Raw genomic sequence first — 18,992 nt, forward strand, 5'->3', positions numbered from 1 at the left:
AGGAAGCTTGACACAGTTGCCATTGAAACACACCCCCATGTGTGAAATGTAACTCCTATTGAACAGAGGCATGACTTGACATAACACAGCAGCTCATGCTGTGACACGAGGAGTTGCCAGATTTCGGTGGTAAGTACACGTGGTGTTATAAGCTTTTTTTTTTTTTTTTTTTTTTTTGTAGAAGACATTTAGCTAAATTTACACAACTCATCAATCTTATGTTTAGGTAAATGAAATTGTTGCAGTTTAAAGTTAACGGCAGAGTTTTCACTTGCTTGCCTAACATTTGGTGTTAACACATTTGGTGCACATGTTCATGTATATTGGTGTCTCGCATTGTTTTGAATATTTTTTTTATATTCCGTCAACTACTTTTAGTGTTCTGTTCTAAATTTGTATGCTGTAGATTGCAACTTGATTTGCAAATACATTACATGACTGAATATTTCATGTTTAGGAGAAAGGATTTCAAGTCATGTCTTCGCAAAATGCAAAGAAAAAGCGACTTGGGTCACGACGAGTGGCACCAAGCCAAAATGAAGTACCGAAGGCTGATGAGTACCACTTAACAGAAGCTTCCTCTGTGGCACAAGGCTACGCAGCAGACGAAAGTACTGAATCTTTAAATGTTTTATCCAGCCGAGAGGATTCTAAACCAGAAACTCGACATCCACCTTCAGCAGAGGTCACATTTAACCGGAGAAAAATTGGGTCTAATCGGAGCAGTAAAGGAAAGCAGTTGGTAAATGATTTAGAAACTGAACCTTACCTCAACCCTGGAAAGGAACTTGAGGAAAAAAGCAGGGGTAATGAAACATTTGAAACGATACAAACGCCACGGGCAGTGGAACTTAAGCAGCAGGAAGAATTCGGTCAAGGAAGTGATCATGTGTCTGCACTAGCTAAGGACTGTTCAGAAAGTACACATGATAAAAATTCTGAGGGTGAAATGGAAACGTTAACTCCTGAAATCAATAATCTGCAAGAGTGCAACCCTTGTAGAAATGAAATCAAGCTTGAAGAGATTGACAAATCTGACATGCAAAGTGAAGAAATCAAAGAAAACATGCATCCTGTGGCTCAACAGTCATCCAGTGACGTGCCAGATGAGGAGCCTTCAACTGTGTATTCTGTAGCAGAAATACAAAGTACAGAAAGAGATGACAAGAAGATGCTCAGGCAGGATGGAAGGTTACAGGGTAACAGCTTGGTAAATGAGTCACATGTAGAATTTGAAGCTTTAGAGGCAGTCACACCAAACATAACCACAGATAAAAACAGCCCGGAACAAAATATTGAAGTCGTGTGCAGTGCTGAGCAGGAAACATTTTCATCATCAAAAGAGAAGTTGACTGCAAATGAGGATCCTTGTAGCTTATCTGAAGTTAGAGAAGCATGGCAATCAGAAAGTGCTATGAATAAAATACATGAAGTGAACATTAAGCCCATAGAAATACAGGACATGTACCAAAATCAGTACTCCTCTAAAATTCAGGGTATTGATGTCACGGAAAATGCTGTTAGTTGCTCTGAAAAAACAGAAGACCAAACTGAGATGGATACTCACTCGTCTGACATGAAAGTAAAAAACAATGTATTTCACACAGAGCAGGAAAATGTTAATGAAAAACAATATGCATATCCTACAAATAACAGACATCCGGAGGGCTTACAGGACGAATATGAGGATAATCAGACGTATGATTCCAAGCAACAAGTGATCACTGACATAGCAGTTAGTCGGTTGGTAGCCACTGAAATCAGCAATGCTAACAAGTCTCAAGTCATGGTGCAAACTGTTGATGATTCTGTGTCAAATAATTACAAACAAAGTGAGCATCAAAGAAAAGAAGGACATTTAGAAACTCTAACTGAGGAAAATGAGGACAGTGATGTTGATATAACCAATGGTTCAGTACAAAGTATACCATCTGAAGTAAATACTCTTTTGGAATCCCAACTTGAAAGAAATAATGTGACTTCAAGTGAGCAATCCCATACTGTCTATGACTCCATTGGGAAAAGAAGAAAAATGGGATCCACTCGAAGGAAGAAAGGAAGACAGTTGACAATTGGTGATGAAACCCCTGAAACAACAGAAATGTCAGCAACAGAGGCTACAAGACCTGAAGAATTACTGCAAAGAAACGAGCATGATGTTTCTCTGTCTGTGCCACATGACAGCTCCATTTTTACAGTGTCTACACCTGCTTATTTTCCTGAGGTCCAGAACCCAACAGCAACAAGCCATCCTGAGATTAGCTTGAACAGTTTAATTCCCCAGAGTGAAAACCTTCACGAAAATCAAGATGAGCAAGATTTTAAAGTGGTTTCCGATAAACCATTGGAATCTGGGATGGAAGAAGTGGATGAATCTGAAACTGCTCTGCGTGAAGAGGTCAAAGATGCCAATTATTCAGATGAAACTGTCAGGAAAATGCATGAAGACGAGGTTGAAAGAACAGAAATTCAAGAAGTGCTGCAGAATGATTTCTCATCTGAAAATGTGATTGATGATGCCACAGAAAACTCTTCCTTTACTTCTGGAGACTTAGGCCAAACTGAAAATAGCAACACTTACCAGTTTCAAGTGATGGTGCAGAGTCTTGATGAATCTGTAACCAAAGTGGAAGTTTCAACTCCTGATGACAAACAACCTGAACAGCACTTTGTGACTCAGGGAAACGAGGAAGGTGACATTTCAGACAGCAAAGGTGGTGGAGTCTCTCCACAATCTCCAACCTCATTAGCAACTCCACCTTTTGAGTCCCAACTTCAGGACAATACTGTGAGCACAGATAAGCAAACCCATGCTGTCACCGAATCCAGGGGGAATAGAAGAAAAATGGGATCCACTCGTAGAGTAAAAGGAAGACAGCGTGATAAGGAATTTAAAGACGAAGATGCAATTGGTGATGAAACCCCTGAAACAACAGAATTGTCAGCAACAGAGGCTACAAGACCTGAACAATTACTGCATTTAATTTCTGAAAGTGAAAACCTTAAGGAAGATAAAAATCAGACAACCTTTAATGTGATTTCAGATAAACCATTGGAATCTGTGATGGAAGAAGTGGTTAAATCTGAAACTGCTCTGACTGAAGAAGTCAAAGATCCTCATCACCCTGATGGCAACCAAGCTAAACAGCACTTTGTGACTCAGGAAATCAAGGGAGGTGATGTTCCAGATACTAAAGACAGTGGAGTCCCTCTACAAGCTGAACTCTCATTAACAACTCCACTTTTTGAGTCCCAACTTCAAGACAATACTCTGAGCACAGATAAGCAATCCCATGTGGTCACCGAATCCAGGGGAAATAGAAGAAAAATGGGATCCACTCGTAGAGTAAAAGGAAGACAGCGTGATAAGGAATTTAAAGACGAAGATGCAATTGGTGATGAACCCCCTGAAACAACAGAAATGTCAGCAACAGAGGCTACAAGACCTGAAGAATTACTGCAAATAAACGAGCATGATGTTTCTCTGTCTGTGCCACGTGACAGCTCCATTTTTACAGTGTCTACACCTGCTTATTTTCCTGAGGTCCAGAACCCAACAGCAACAAGCCATCCTGAGATTAGCTTGAACAGTTTAATTCCTCAAAGTGAAAACCTTCACGAAAATCAAGATGAGCAAGATTTTAAAGTGGTTTCAGATAAACCATTGGAATCTGGGATGGAAGAAGTGGATGAATCTGAAACTGCTCTGCGTGAAGAGGTCAAAGATGCCAATCACTCAGATGAAACTGTCAGGAAAATGCATGAAGACGAGGTTGAAAGAACAGAAATTCAAGAAGTGCTGCAGAATGATTTCTCATCTGAAAATGTGATTGATGATGCCACAGAAAACGCTTCCTTTACTTCTGGAGACTTAGGCCAAACTGAAAATAGCAACACTTACCAGTTTCAAGTGATGGTGCAGAGTCCTGATGAATCTGTAACCAAAGTGGAAGTTTCAACTCCTGATGACAAACAACCTGAACAGCACTTTGTGACTCAGGGAAACGAGGAAGGTGACATTTCAGACAGCAAAGGTGGTGGAGTCTCTCCACAATCTCCAAACTCATTAGCAACTCCACCTTTTGAGTCCCAACTTCAGGACAATACTGTGAGCACAGATAAGCAATCCCATGTGGTCATCGAATCCAGGGGAAATAGAAGAAAAATGGGATCCACTCGTAGAGTAAAAGGAAGACAGCGTGATAAGGAATTTAAAGACGAAGATGCAATTGGTGATGAAACCCCTGAAACAACAGAATTGTCAGCAACAGAGGCTACAAGACCTGAACAATTACTGCATTTAATTTCTGAAAGTGAAAACCTTAAGGAAGATAAAAATCAGACAACCTTTAATGTGATTTCAGATAAACCATTGGAATCTGTGATGGAAGAAGTGGTTAAATCTGAAACTGCTCTGACTGAAGAAGTCAAAGATCCTCATCACCCTGATGGCAACCAAGCTAAACAGCACTTTGTGACTCAGGAAATCAAGGGAGGTGATGTTCCAGATACTAAAGACAGTGGAGTCCCTCTACAAGCTGAACTCTCATTAACAACTCCACTTTTTGAGTCCCAACTTCAAGACAATACTCTGAGCACAGATAAGCAATCCCATGTGGTCACCGAATCCAGGGGAAATAGAAGAAAAATGGGATCCACTCGTAGAGTAAAAGGAAGACAGCGTGATAAGGAATTTAAAGACGAAGATGCAATTGGTGATGAACCCCCTGAAACAACAGAAATGTCAGCAACAGAGGCTACAAGACCTGAACAATTACTGCAAATAAACGAGCATGATGTTTCTCTGTCTGTGCCACGTGACAGCTCCATTTTTACAGTGTCTACACCTGCTTATTTTCCTGAGGTCCAGAACCCAACAGCAACAAGCCATCCTGAGATTAGCTTGAACAGTTTAATTCCTCAAAGTGAAAACCTTCACGAAAATCAAGATGAGCAAGATTTTAAAGTGGTTTCAGATAAACCATTGGAATCTGGGATGGAAGAAGTGGATGAATCTGAAACTGCTCTGCGTGAAGAGGTCAAAGATGCCAATCACTCAGATGAAACTGTCAGGAAAATGCATGAAGACGAGGTTGAAAGAACAGAAATTCAAGAAGTGCTGCAGAATGATTTCTCATCTGAAAATGTGATTGATGATGCCACAGAAAACGCTTCCTTTACTTCTGGAGACTTAGGCCAAACTGAAAATAGCAACACTTACCAGTTTCAAGTGATGGTGCAGAGTCCTGATGAATCTGTAACCAAAGTGGAAGTTTCAACTCCTGATGACAAACAACCTGAACAGCACTTTGTGACTCAGGGAAACGAGGAAGGTGACATTTCAGACAGCAAAGGTGGTGGAGTCTCTCCACAATCTCCAAACTCATTAGCAACTCCACCTTTTGAGTCCCAACTTCAGGACAATACTGTGAGCACAGATAAGCAATCCCATGTGGTCATCGAATCCAGGGGAAATAGAAGAAAAATGGGATCCACTCGTAGAGTAAAAGGAAGACAGCGTGATAAGGAATTTAAAGACGAAGATGCAATTGGTGATGAAACCCCTGAAACAACAGAATTGTCAGCAACAGAGGCTACAAGACCTGAACAATTACTGCATTTAATTTCTGAAAGTGAAAACCTTAAGGAAGATAAAAATCAGACAACCTTTAATGTGATTTCAGATAAACCATTGGAATCTGTGATGGAAGAAGTGGTTAAATCTGAAACTGCTCTGACTGAAGAAGTCAAAGATCCTCATCACCCTGATGGCAACCAAGCTAAACAGCACTTTGTGACTCAGGAAATCAAGGGAGGTGATGTTCCAGATACTAAAGACAGTGGAGTCCCTCTACAAGCTGAACTCTCATTAACAACTCCACTTTTTGAGTCCCAACTTCAAGACAATACTCTGAGCACAGATAAGCAATCCCATGTGGTCACCGAATCCAGGGGAAATAGAAGAAAAATGGGATCCACTCGTAGAGTAAAAGGAAGACAGCGTGATAAGGAATTTAAAGACGAAGATGCAATTGGTGATGAACCCCCTGAAACAACAGAAATGTCAGCAACAGAGGCTACAAGACCTGAACAATTACTGCAAATAAACGAGCATGATGTTTCTCTGTCTGTGCCACGTGACAGCTCCATTTTTACAGTGTCTACACCTGCTTATTTTCCTGAGGTCCAGAACCCAACAGCAACAAGCCATCCTGAGATTAGCTTGAACAGTTTAATTCCTCAAAGTGAAAACCTTCACGAAAATCAAGATGAGCAAGATTTTAAAGTGGTTTCAGATAAACCATTGGAATCTGGGATGGAAGAAGTGGATGAATCTGAAACTGCTCTGCGTGAAGAGGTCAAAGATGCCAATCACTCAGATGAAACTGTCAGGAAAATGCATGAAGACGAGGTTGAAAGAACAGAAATTCAAGAAGTGCTGCAGAATGATTTCTCATCTGAAAATGTGATTGATGATGCCACAGAAAACGCTTCCTTTACTTCTGGAGACTTAGGCCAAACTGAAAATAGCAACACTTACCAGTTTCAAGTGATGGTGCAGAGTCCTGATGAATCTGTAACCAAAGTGGAAGTTTCAACTCCTGATGACAAACAACCTGAACAGCACTTTGTGACTCAGGGAAACGAGGAAGGTGACATTTCAGACAGCAAAGGTGGTGGAGTCTCTCCACAATCTCCAAACTCATTAGCAACTCCACCTTTTGAGTCCCAACTTCAGGACAATACTGTGAGCACAGATAAGCAATCCCATGTGGTCATCGAATCCAGGGGAAATAGAAGAAAAATGGGATCCACTCGTAGAGTAAAAGGAAGACAGCGTGATAAGGAATTTAAAGACGAAGATGCAATTGGTGATGAAACCCCTGAAACAACAGAATTGTCAGCAACAGAGGCTACAAGACCTGAACAATTACTGCATTTAATTTCTGAAAGTGAAAACCTTAAGGAAGATAAAAATCAGACAACCTTTAATGTGATTTCAGATAAACCATTGGAATCTGTGATGGAAGAAGTGGTTAAATCTGAAACTGCTCTGACTGAAGAAGTCAAAGATCCTCATCACCCTGATGGCAACCAAGCTAAACAGCACTTTGTGACTCAGGAAATCAAGGGAGGTGATGTTCCAGATACTAAAGACAGTGGAGTCCCTCTACAAGCTGAACTCTCATTAACAACTCCACTTTTTGAGTCCCAACTTCAAGACAATACTCTGAGCACAGATAAGCAATCCCATGTGGTCACCGAATCCAGGGGAAATAGAAGAAAAATGGGATCCACTCGTAGAGTAAAAGGAAGACAGCGTGATAAGGAATTTAAAGACGAAGATGCAATTGGTGATGAACCCCCTGAAACAACAGAAATGTCAGCAACAGAGGCTACAAGACCTGAAGAATTACTGCAAATAAACGAGCATGATGTTTCTCTGTCTGTGCCACGTGACAGCTCCATTTTTACAGTGTCTACACCTGCTTATTTTCCTGAGGTCCAGAACCCAACAGCAACAAGCCATCCTGAGATTAGCTTGAACAGTTTAATTCCTCAAAGTGAAAACCTTCACGAAAATCAAGATGAGCAAGATTTTAAAGTGGTTTCAGATAAACCATTGGAATCTGGGATGGAAGAAGTGGATGAATCTGAAACTGCTCTGCGTGAAGAGGTCAAAGATGCCAATCACTCAGATGAAACTGTCAGGAAAATGCATGAAGACGAGGTTGAAAGAACAGAAATTCAAGAAGTGCTGCAGAATGATTTCTCATCTGAAAATGTGATTGATGATGCCACAGAAAACGCTTCCTTTACTTCTGGAGACTTAGGCCAAACTGAAAATAGCAACACTTACCAGTTTCAAGTGATGGTGCAGAGTCCTGATGAATCTGTAACCAAAGTGGAAGTTTCAACTCCTGATGACAAACAACCTGAACAGCACTTTGTGACTCAGGGAAACGAGGAAGGTGACATTTCAGACAGCAAAGGTGGTGGAGTCTCTCCACAATCTCCAAACTCATTAGCAACTCCACCTTTTGAGTCCCAACTTCAGGACAATACTGTGAGCACAGATAAGCAATCCCATGTGGTCATCGAATCCAGGGGAAATAGAAGAAAAATGGGATCCACTCGTAGAGTAAAAGGAAGACAGCGTGATAAGGAATTTAAAGACGAAGATGCAATTGGTGATGAAACCCCTGAAACAACAGAATTGTCAGCAACAGAGGCTACAAGACCTGAACAATTACTGCATTTAATTTCTGAAAGTGAAAACCTTAAGGAAGATAAAAATCAGACAACCTTTAATGTGATTTCAGATAAACCATTGGAATCTGTGATGGAAGAAGTGGTTAAATCTGAAACTGCTCTGACTGAAGAAGTCAAAGATCCTCATCACCCTGATGGCAACCAAGCTAAACAGCACTTTGTGACTCAGGAAATCAAGGGAGGTGATGTTCCAGATACTAAAGACAGTGGAGTCCCTCTACAAGCTGAACTCTCATTAACAACTCCACTTTTTGAGTCCCAACTTCAAGACAATACTCTGAGCACAGATAAGCAATCCCATGTGGTCACCGAATCCAGGGGAAATAGAAGAAAAATGGGATCCACTCGTAGAGTAAAAGGAAGACAGCGTGATAAGGAATTTAAAGACGAAGATGCAATTGGTGATGAACCCCCTGAAACAACAGAAATGTCAGCAACAGAGGCTACAAGACCTGAAGAATTACTGCAAATAAACGAGCATGATGTTTCTCTGTCTGTGCCACGTGACAGCTCCATTTTTACAGTGTCTACACCTGCTTATTTTCCTGAGGTCCAGAACCCAACAGCAACAAGCCATCCTGAGATTAGCTTGAACAGTTTAATTCCTCAAAGTGAAAACCTTCACGAAAATCAAGATGAGCAAGATTTTAAAGTGGTTTCAGATAAACCATTGGAATCTGGGATGGAAGAAGTGGATGAATCTGAAACTGCTCTGCGTGAAGAGGTCAAAGATGCCAATCACTCAGATGAAACTGTCAGGAAAATGCATGAAGACGAGGTTGAAAGAACAGAAATTCAAGAAGTGCTGCAGAATGATTTCTCATCTGAAAATGTGATTGATGATGCCACAGAAAACGCTTCCTTTACTTCTGGAGACTTAGGCCAAACTGAAAATAGCAACACTTACCAGTTTCAAGTGATGGTGCAGAGTCCTGATGAATCTGTAACCAAAGTGGAAGTTTCAACTCCTGATGACAAACAACCTGAACAGCACTTTGTGACTCAGGGAAACGAGGAAGGTGACATTTCAGACAGCAAAGGTGGTGGAGTCTCTCCACAATCTCCAAACTCATTAGCAACTCCACCTTTTGAGTCCCAACTTCAGGACAATACTGTGAGCACAGATAAGCAATCCCATGTGGTCATCGAATCCAGGGGAAATAGAAGAAAAATGGGATCCACTCGTAGAGTAAAAGGAAGACAGCGTGATAAGGAATTTAAAGACGAAGATGCAATTGGTGATGAAACCCCTGAAACAACAGAATTGTCAGCAACAGAGGCTACAAGACCTGAACAATTACTGCATTTAATTTCTGAAAGTGAAAACCTTAAGGAAGATAAAAATCAGACAACCTTTAATGTGATTTCAGATAAACCATTGGAATCTGTGATGGAAGAAGTGGTTAAATCTGAAACTGCTCTGACTGAAGAAGTCAAAGATCCTCATCACCCTGATGGCAACCAAGCTAAACAGCACTTTGTGACTCAGGAAATCAAGGGAGGTGATGTTCCAGATACTAAAGACAGTGGAGTCCCTCTACAAGCTGAACTCTCATTAACAACTCCACTTTTTGAGTCCCAACTTCAAGACAATACTCTGAGCACAGATAAGCAATCCCATGTGGTCACCGAATCCAGGGGAAATAGAAGAAAAATGGGATCCACTCGTAGAGTAAAAGGAAGACAGCGTGATAAGGAATTTAAAGACGAAGATGCAATTGGTGATGAACCCCCTGAAACAACAGAAATGTCAGCAACAGAGGCTACAAGACCTGAACAATTACTGCAAATAAACGAGCATGATGTTTCTCTGTCTGTGCCACGTGACAGCTCCATTTTTACAGTGTCTACACCTGCTTATTTTCCTGAGGTCCAGAACCCAACAGCAACAAGCCATCCTGAGATTAGCTTGAACAGTTTAATTCCTCAAAGTGAAAACCTTCACGAAAATCAAGATGAGCAAGATTTTAAAGTGGTTTCAGATAAACCATTGGAATCTGGGATGGAAGAAGTGGATGAATCTGAAACTGCTCTGCGTGAAGAGGTCAAAGATGCCAATCACTCAGATGAAACTGTCAGGAAAATGCATGAAGACGAGGTTGAAAGAACAGAAATTCAAGAAGTGCTGCAGAATGATTTCTCATCTGAAAATGTGATTGATGATGCCACAGAAAACGCTTCCTTTACTTCTGGAGACTTAGGCCAAACTGAAAATAGCAACACTTACCAGTTTCAAGTGATGGTGCAGAGTCCTGATGAATCTGTAACCAAAGTGGAAGTTTCAACTCCTGATGACAAACAACCTGAACAGCACTTTGTGACTCAGGGAAACGAGGAAGGTGACATTTCAGACAGCAAAGGTGGTGGAGTCTCTCCACAATCTCCAAACTCATTAGCAACTCCACCTTTTGAGTCCCAACTTCAGGACAATACTGTGAGCACAGATAAGCAATCCCATGTGGTCATCGAATCCAGGGGAAATAGAAGAAAAATGGGATCCACTCGTAGAGTAAAAGGAAGACAGCGTGATAAGGAATTTAAAGACGAAGATGCAATTGGTGATGAAACCCCTGAAACAACAGAATTGTCAGCAACAGAGGCTACAAGACCTGAACAATTACTGCATTTAATTTCTGAAAGTGAAAACCTTAAGGAAGATAAAAATCAGACAACCTTTAATGTGATTTCAGATAAACCATTGGAATCTGTGATGGAAGAAGTGGTTAAATCTGAAACTGCTCTGACTGAAGAAGTCAAAGATCCTCATCACCCTGATGGCAACCAAGCTAAACAGCACTTTGTGACTCAGGAAATCAAGGGAGGTGATGTTCCAGATACTAAAGACAGTGGAGTCCCTCTACAAGCTGAACTCTCATTAACAACTCCACTTTTTGAGTCCCAACTTCAAGACAATACTCTGAGCACAGATAAGCAATCCCATGTGGTCACCGAATCCAGGGGAAATAGAAGAAAAATGGGATCCACTCGTAGAGTAAAAGGAAGACAGCGTGATAAGGAATTTAAAGACGAAGATGCAATTGGTGATGAACCCCCTGAAACAACAGAAATGTCAGCAACAGAGGCTACAAGACCTGAACAATTACTGCAAATAAACGAGCATGATGTTTCTCTGTCTGTGCCACGTGACAGCTCCATTTTTACAGTGTCTACACCTGCTTATTTTCCTGAGGTCCAGAACCCAACAGCAACAAGCCATCCTGAGATTAGCTTGAACAGTTTAATTCCTCAAAGTGAAAACCTTCACGAAAATCAAGATGAGCAAGATTTTAAAGTGGTTTCAGATAAACCATTGGAATCTGGGATGGAAGAAGTGGATGAATCTGAAACTGCTCTGTGTGAAGAGGTCAAAGATGCCAATCACTCAGATGAAACTGTCAGGAAAATGCATGAAGACGAGGTTGAAAGAACAGAAATTCAAGAAGTGCTGCAGAATGATTTCTCATCTGAAAATGTGATTGATGATGCCACAGAAAACGCTTCCTTTACTTCTGGAGACTTAGGCCAAACTGAAAATAGCAACACTTACCAGTTTCAAGTGATGGTGCAGAGTCCTGATGAATCTGTAACCAAAGTGGAAGTTTCAACTCCTGATGACAAACAACCTGAACAGCACTTTGTGACTCAGGGAAACGAGGAAGGTGACATTTCAGACAGCAAAGGTGGTGGAGTCTCTCCACAATCTCCAAACTCATTAGCAACTCCACCTTTTGAGTCCCAACTTCAGGACAATACTGTGAGCACAGATAAGCAATCCCATGTAGTCATCGAATCCAGGGGAAATAGAAGAAAAATGGGATCCACTCGTAGAGTAAAAGGAAGACAGCGTGATAAGGAATTTAAAGACGAAGATGCAATTGGTGATGAAACCCCTGAAACAACAGAATTGTCAGCAACAGAGGCTACAAGACCTGAACAATTACTGCATTTAATTTCTGAAAGTGAAAACCTTAAGGAAGATAAAAATCAGACAACCTTTAATGTGATTTCAGATAAACCATTGGAATCTGTGATGGAAGAAGTGGTTAAATCTGAAACTGCTCTGACTGAAGAAGTCAAAGATCCTCATCACCCTGATGGCAACCAAGCTAAACAGCACTTTGTGACTCAGGAAATCAAGGGAGGTGATGTTCCAGATACTAAAGACAGTGGAGTCCCTCTACAAGCTGAACTCTCATTAACAACTCCACTTTTTGAGTCCCAACTTCAAGACAATACTCTGAGCACAGATAAGCAATCCCATGTGGTCACCGAATCCAGGGGAAATAGAAGAAAAATGGGATCCACTCGTAGAGTAAAAGGAAGACAGCGTGATAAGGAATTTAAAGACGAAGATGCAATTGGTGATGAACCCCCTGAAACAACAGAAATGTCAGCAACAGAGGCTACAAGACCTGAACAATTACTGCAAATAAACGAGCATGATGTTTCTCTGTCTGTGCCACGTGACAGCTCCATTTTTACAGTGTCTACACCTGCTTATTTTCCTGAGGTCCAGAACCCAACAGCAACAAGCCATCCTGAGATTAGCTTGAACAGTTTAATTCCTCAAAGTGAAAACCTTCACGAAAATCAAGATGAGCAAGATTTTAAAGTGGTTTCAGATAAACCATTGGAATCTGGGATGGAAGAAGTGGATGAATCTGAAACTGCTCTGTGTGAAGAGGTCAAAGATGCCAATCACTCAGATGAAACTGTCAGGAAAATGCATGAAGACGAGGTTGAAAGAACAGAAATTCAAGAAGTGCTGCAGAATGATTTCTCATCTGAAAATGTGATTGATGATGCCACAGAAAACGCTTCCTTTACTTCTGGAGACTTAGGCCAAACTGAAAATAGCAACACTTACCAGTTTCAAGTGATGGTGCAGAGTCCTGATGAATCTGTAACCAAAGTGGAAGTTTCAACTCCTGATGACAAACAACCTGAACAGCACTTTGTGACTCAGGGAAACGAGGAAGGTGACATTTCAGACAGCAAAGGTGGTGGAGTCTCTCCACAATCTCCAACCTCATTAGCAACTCCACCTTTTGAGTCCCAACTTCAGGACAATACTCTGAGCACAGATAAGCAAACCCATGCTGTCACCGAATCCAGGGGGAATAGAAGAAAAATGGGATCCACTCGTAGAGTAAAAGGAAGACAGCGTGATAAGGAATTTAAAGATGAAGATGCAATTGGTGATGAAACCCCTGAAACAACAGAATTGTCAGCAACAGAGGCTACAAGACCTGAACAATTACTGCATTTAATTTCTGAAAGTGAAAACCTTAAGGAAGATAAAAATCAGACAACCTTTAATGTGATTTCAGATAAACCATTGGAATCTGTGATGGAAGAAGTGGTTAAATCTGAAACTGCTCTGACTGAAGAAGTCAAAGATCCTCATCACCCTGATGGCAACCAAGCTAAACAGCACTTTGTGACTCAGGAAATCAAGGGAGGTGATGTTCCAGATACTAAAGACAGTGGAGTCCCTCTACAAGCTGAACTCTCATTAACAACTCCACTTTTTGAGTCCCAACTTCAAGACAATACTCTGAGCACAGATAAGCAATCCCATGTGGTCACCGAATCCAGGGGAAATAGAAGAAAAATGGGATCCACTCGTAGAGTAAAAGGAAGACAGCGTGATAAGGAATTTAAAGACGAAGATGCAATTGGTGATGAAACCCCTGAAACAACAGAAATGTCAGCAACAGAGGCTACAAGACCTGAAGAATTACTGCAAAGAAACGAGCATGATGTTTCTCTGTCTGTGCCACATGACAGCTCCATTTTTACAGTGTCTACACCTGCTTATTTTCCTGAGGTCCAGAACCCAACAGCAACAAGCCATCCTGAGATTAGCTTGAACAGTTTAATTCCCCAGAGTGAAAACCTTCACGAAAATCAAGATGAGCAAGATTTTAAAGTGGTTTCCGATAAACCATTGGAATCTGGGATGGAAGAAGTGGATGAATCTGAAACTGCTCTGCGTGAAGAGGTCAAAGATGCCAATTATTCAGATGAAACTGTCAGGAAAATGCATGAAGACGAGGTTGAAAGAACAGAAATTCAAGAAGTGCTGCAGAATGATTTCTCATCTGAAAATGTGATTGATGATGCCACAGAAAACTCTTCCTTTACTTCTGGAGACTTAGGCCAAACTGAAAATAGCAACACTTACCAGTTTCAAGTGATGGTGCAGAGTCTTGATGAATCTGTAACCAAAGTGGAAGTTTCAACTCCTGATGACAAACAACCTGAACAGCACTTTGTGACTCAGAGAAACGAGGAAGGTGACATTTCAGACAGCAAAGGTGGTGGAGTCTCTCCACAATCTCCAACCTCATTAGCAACTCCACCTTTTGAGTCCCAACTTCAGGACAATACTGTGAGCACAGATAAGCAAACCCATGCTGTCACCGAATCCAGGGGGAATAGAAGAAAAATGGGATCCACTCGTAGAGTAAAAGGAAGACAGCGTGATAAGGAATTTAAAGATGAAGATGCAATTGGTGATGAAACCCCTGAAACAACAGAATTGTCAGCAACAGAGGCTACAAGACCTGAACAATTACTGCATTTAATTTCTGAAAGTGAAAACCTTAAGGAAGATAAAAATCAGACAACCTTTAATGTGATTTCAGATAAACCATTGGAATCTGTGATGGAAGAAGTGGTTAAATCTGAAACTGCTCTGACTGAAGAAGTCAAAGATCCTCATCACCCTGATGGCAACCAAGCTAAACAGCACTTTGTGACTCAGGAAATCAAGGGAGGTGATGTTCCAGATACTAAAGACAGTGGAGTCCCTCTACAAGCTGAACTCTCATTAACAACTCCACTTTTTGAGTCCCAACTTCAAGACAATACTCTGAGCACAGATAAGCAATCCCATGTGGTCACCGAATCCAGGGGAAATAGAAGAAAAATGGGATCCACTCGTAGAGTAAAAGGAAGACAGCGTGATAAGGAATTTAAAGACGAAGATGCAATTGGTGATGAACCCCCTGAAACAACAGAAATGTCAGCAACAGAGGCTACAAGACCTGAACAATTACTGCAAATAAACGAGCATGATGTTTCTCTGTCTGTGCCACGTGACAGCTCCATTTTTACAGTGTCTACACCTGCTTATTTTCCTGAGGTCCAGAACCCAACAGCAACAAGCCATCCTGAGATTAGCTTGAACAGTTTAATTCCTCAAAGTGAAAACCTTCACGAAAATCAAGATGAGCAAGATTTTAAAGTGGTTTCCGATAAACCATTGGAATCTGGGATGGAAGAAGTGGATGAATCTGAAACTGCTCTGCGTGAAGAGGTCAAAGATGCCAATCACTCAGATGAAACTGTCAGGAAAATGCATGAAGACGAGGTTGAAAGAACAGAAATTCAAGAAGTGCTGCAGAATGATTTCTCATCTGAAAATGTGATTGATGATGCCACAGAAAACGCTTCCTTTACTTCTGGAGACTTAGGCCAAACTGAAAATAGCAACACTTACCAGTTTCAAGTGATGGTGCAGAGTCCTGATGAATCTGTAACCAAAGTGGAAGTTTCAACTCCTGATGACAAACAACCTGAACAGCACTTTGTGACTCAGGGAAACGAGGAAGGTGGCATTTCAGACAGCAAAGGTGGTGGAGTCTCTCCACAATCTCCAACCTCATTAGCAACTCCACCTTTTGAGTCCCAACTTCAGGACAATACTGTGAGCACAGATAAGCAAACCCATGCTGTCACCGAATCCAGGGGGAATAGAAGAAAAATGGGATCCACTCGTAGAGTAAAAGGAAGACAGCGTGATAAGGAATTTAAAGATGAAGATGCAATTGGTGATGAAACCCCTGAAACAACAGAATTGTCAGCAACAGAGGCTACAAGACCTGAAGAATTACTGCAAGAAAACAAGCATGATGTTTCTCTGTCTGTGCCATATCATGAAAATTCCCTTAAAAATCAAAATGACGGAGATACTAAAGTGATTAATGATAAACCAGTGCAGGCTGGGATGGAAGAAGTCAAAAAAGATCAGCACATAAAACTTTTAGGGCAGGATGGAAATTTACCCAGCAATATTTTGTTAAGTGGAACAACAGAATGTACCATTACAGTTGAGATAACAACTGACCAAACTAGCCCAAGAGAAAGCACTGAAGTTGAATGCAGTGTTGCACAAGAAACATTTTTAGCATCTCAAAATGTGTTGACTACAAATAGGGAACAACATGACCATTGCAACCCAATTGAGGTCACCAAAGCTAAGCAGTCAGAGGGTGCATTAATGCATCAGACTGACTGCAGCGCAAGTACAGAGAGTCACCAAACATCCTTATCTGAAACAAATATCTCTTTGGACTTCCACCATCAGGATAATTCTCAGGACATTACAGAAATTCACACACGCCTCAGCCATACAGGGAATAGAAAGAAAATGGGTTCAAGCCGAAGAAATAAAGGAAGACAGTGTGTCAAGGACCCTGATGCATACCAGGAACCTAAAGATGACATTTTAGAAAAACCCACAAGTAATGACAAACTCAGAACAATTGACATGTCACCAGCAACAGATATAACAAAGGAGGAAGAAGAAAAAGACCTCATATCCATTGACAAAGAAGTGCAGATTAGCTCAACAGCAAAAGAAGGCAAAAATAAAGAAAAGTTGTCGGAGGAAGATGCATTTTTCTCACAGAATAATATGGATAGCAATACAGATGGACTTCTCAAATCTAACAAAGATTTCAATGAGGAAAATAAAGTTGTTCAAGATGCTATGAATTTAGATCAGCTTACAGGATGTGACACAATTACAAAGCACCTGATGCAATCACCACAAGCCTCAGTTTGTGAAATTCCCTCAGACATGCAGCATATCTCACATCATGCTGGCATCGAAGGCTCTAGCTCTCTGAAGGTGCTTGATAAAGAAGAAGCGTTGGAGGCAATGGATGCAAGCAACGGCCAGCAAGAACAAACTCAATCAGGTAACAGAAGTACTTTCCAAATAAATCCACAACCGAAGAAGAGAAAGATAGGTTCTTCTCGCAGGAGTCAACTCAACAGAAAAAAAGAGGAAGAAACAGACAACACAGATGAAACCAAGGAAAGTGACTTTCACACCGAAGCTGACGTGAGGAATACTGACAAGTTGGACGTGGTAGAGTTACCGTTAACTACAGATATACCACAAAATGAAACTGCACAACCGTTATTCTCTGCTGTTCATAAACAACAGGAAGCTGCTGAAACCTTTTCTGTACCAAGCAGTACAGAGATCAATGTGATACCAGTAGTAGAAGATTTTAAGGCCCCTCTTCCTGAACAGTTTTCCTCTCTCCATGAAGAAACTATCAGTCTGGTTACACGCGTTATCACAGGTGGTGTAAGAGAAGTTATTGTGGAGCCGCCACAGCTAGACAATTTTACAAACAGTGAGACACAAATAACCACTGTGGTCACGGGTAGAAGCAGACGCTCCATAAATCAGCTGCTGCCCCCAAATACCGAGGCTGCCACAGACACTGGCATAGCAGAAGAGAGCTTAGTGTCTTTTGGTGAGGCCAGGCAAAATACACATAGTGATGAGGAAAGGCCAGAAAGCATAAAAGTAGTACAAGATCAAGATGCTAGTGAGAAAAATCCAAACAACTTGAATGAAGGAGCTCAAGAGATGAGGAGTGAAAGTCCAAATTTACATTTGAGCAACCGGAGAAGAAAGATGGGCTCCACCCGCAGGAATCTTGGATCCAGAAACAAAGAAGAGCTGCATCAAAAACAGGAGGTGGATAACGAAGCGAAGGAGACTGGAACAGACATCGGGGAAACTGAAAGTGTCTCCAGAATCAAAGAAGAAGCACTTCAGCTTCACACAGATCACAAAAACAATGATGGCGAACAAGGAAAACAGAAAGTATTTGAAACAGTGGAAATCAGCCCTCCGGGTCAGTCTAAATTCAAACCTCTGCCTGAGCAAACAGTTGAAGAGAGGCCTGTTTCCCAAGACCAGCTAGCAGAAACAGAACATCACACTGCAAATGACCTCCTGTCTACATCCTTAAAAGATGATTTGGTGTCAGAATCAGCATCTGGAGGGAGGAGAAGAAAATTGGGATCTAACCGAAAGTCCCGTGGACATCAGCGTATAGAAGACAAAACAGGAGAGGGCACAACAATAGATGATCAAAGTGGGACAGATGCCACAATTTCAGAGGTAAGCAGCAATGTTTGGGGGTTTTTGTTTAGTTTAGTTTTTTAGTATTTAGTAGAAATCTTAATTGTTTGCAATTTTTCCAAAACCTCATGCACAGACTACATTTAAATTTGACTATTAAATGCAATACCTTATTGAACTTTGTTGTATTTATAATTCTATGCATAGTTGTGAATAGTGAATAGTTATTATTGGACAAGTGTTCTTTCACATAGGCAAGCCTACATTGTTATTTACACCCCATTTGCAGTAGACACTTTGCAAACTGGATTGTTTGTGGCAAGATCATTGTGACACAGGGAACTAAAAAGAGGAACGTGAGGTTTACATAGCATGTTTCACATACAGCAAACGAGAACATGTGTTCACCTTCTTCAGAAACCTGGCAGATAAGGGCTTTGAATGAGATCAGCAAATAATGGCTTTAAAGATGTCACAATAAATTATTATTATCGACAAAGAACGGGAAACCGGTATGTCAGATATTCCAGCTTCAGATATT

The 18,992-nt window shown here is 41.1% G+C and overlaps 1 protein-coding gene across 1 annotated transcript in view; it reads left to right on the plus strand.

Moving 5' to 3' along the window:
* rab44 (RAB44, member RAS oncogene family) overlaps positions 1-18,992 on the plus strand; it is a 27,560-nt gene continuing 8,568 nt past the window's right edge. Inside the window, exons 1-2 of the mRNA XM_084928914.1 lie at positions 1-129; positions 458-18,490. Of these exons, the coding sequence (XP_084785040.1) occupies positions 476-18,490 (18,015 nt within the window). The 5' untranslated portion in view covers positions 1-129; positions 458-475. The remainder of the gene's footprint in view (positions 130-457; positions 18,491-18,992) is intronic.

The sequence above is a fragment of the Perissodus microlepis genome, chromosome 5, assembly GCF_051167445.1.
Source record: "Perissodus microlepis isolate ML-2025 ecotype Zambia chromosome 5, ASM5116744v1, whole genome shotgun sequence".
Lineage (NCBI taxonomy): Eukaryota > Metazoa > Chordata > Actinopteri > Cichliformes > Cichlidae > Perissodus > Perissodus microlepis.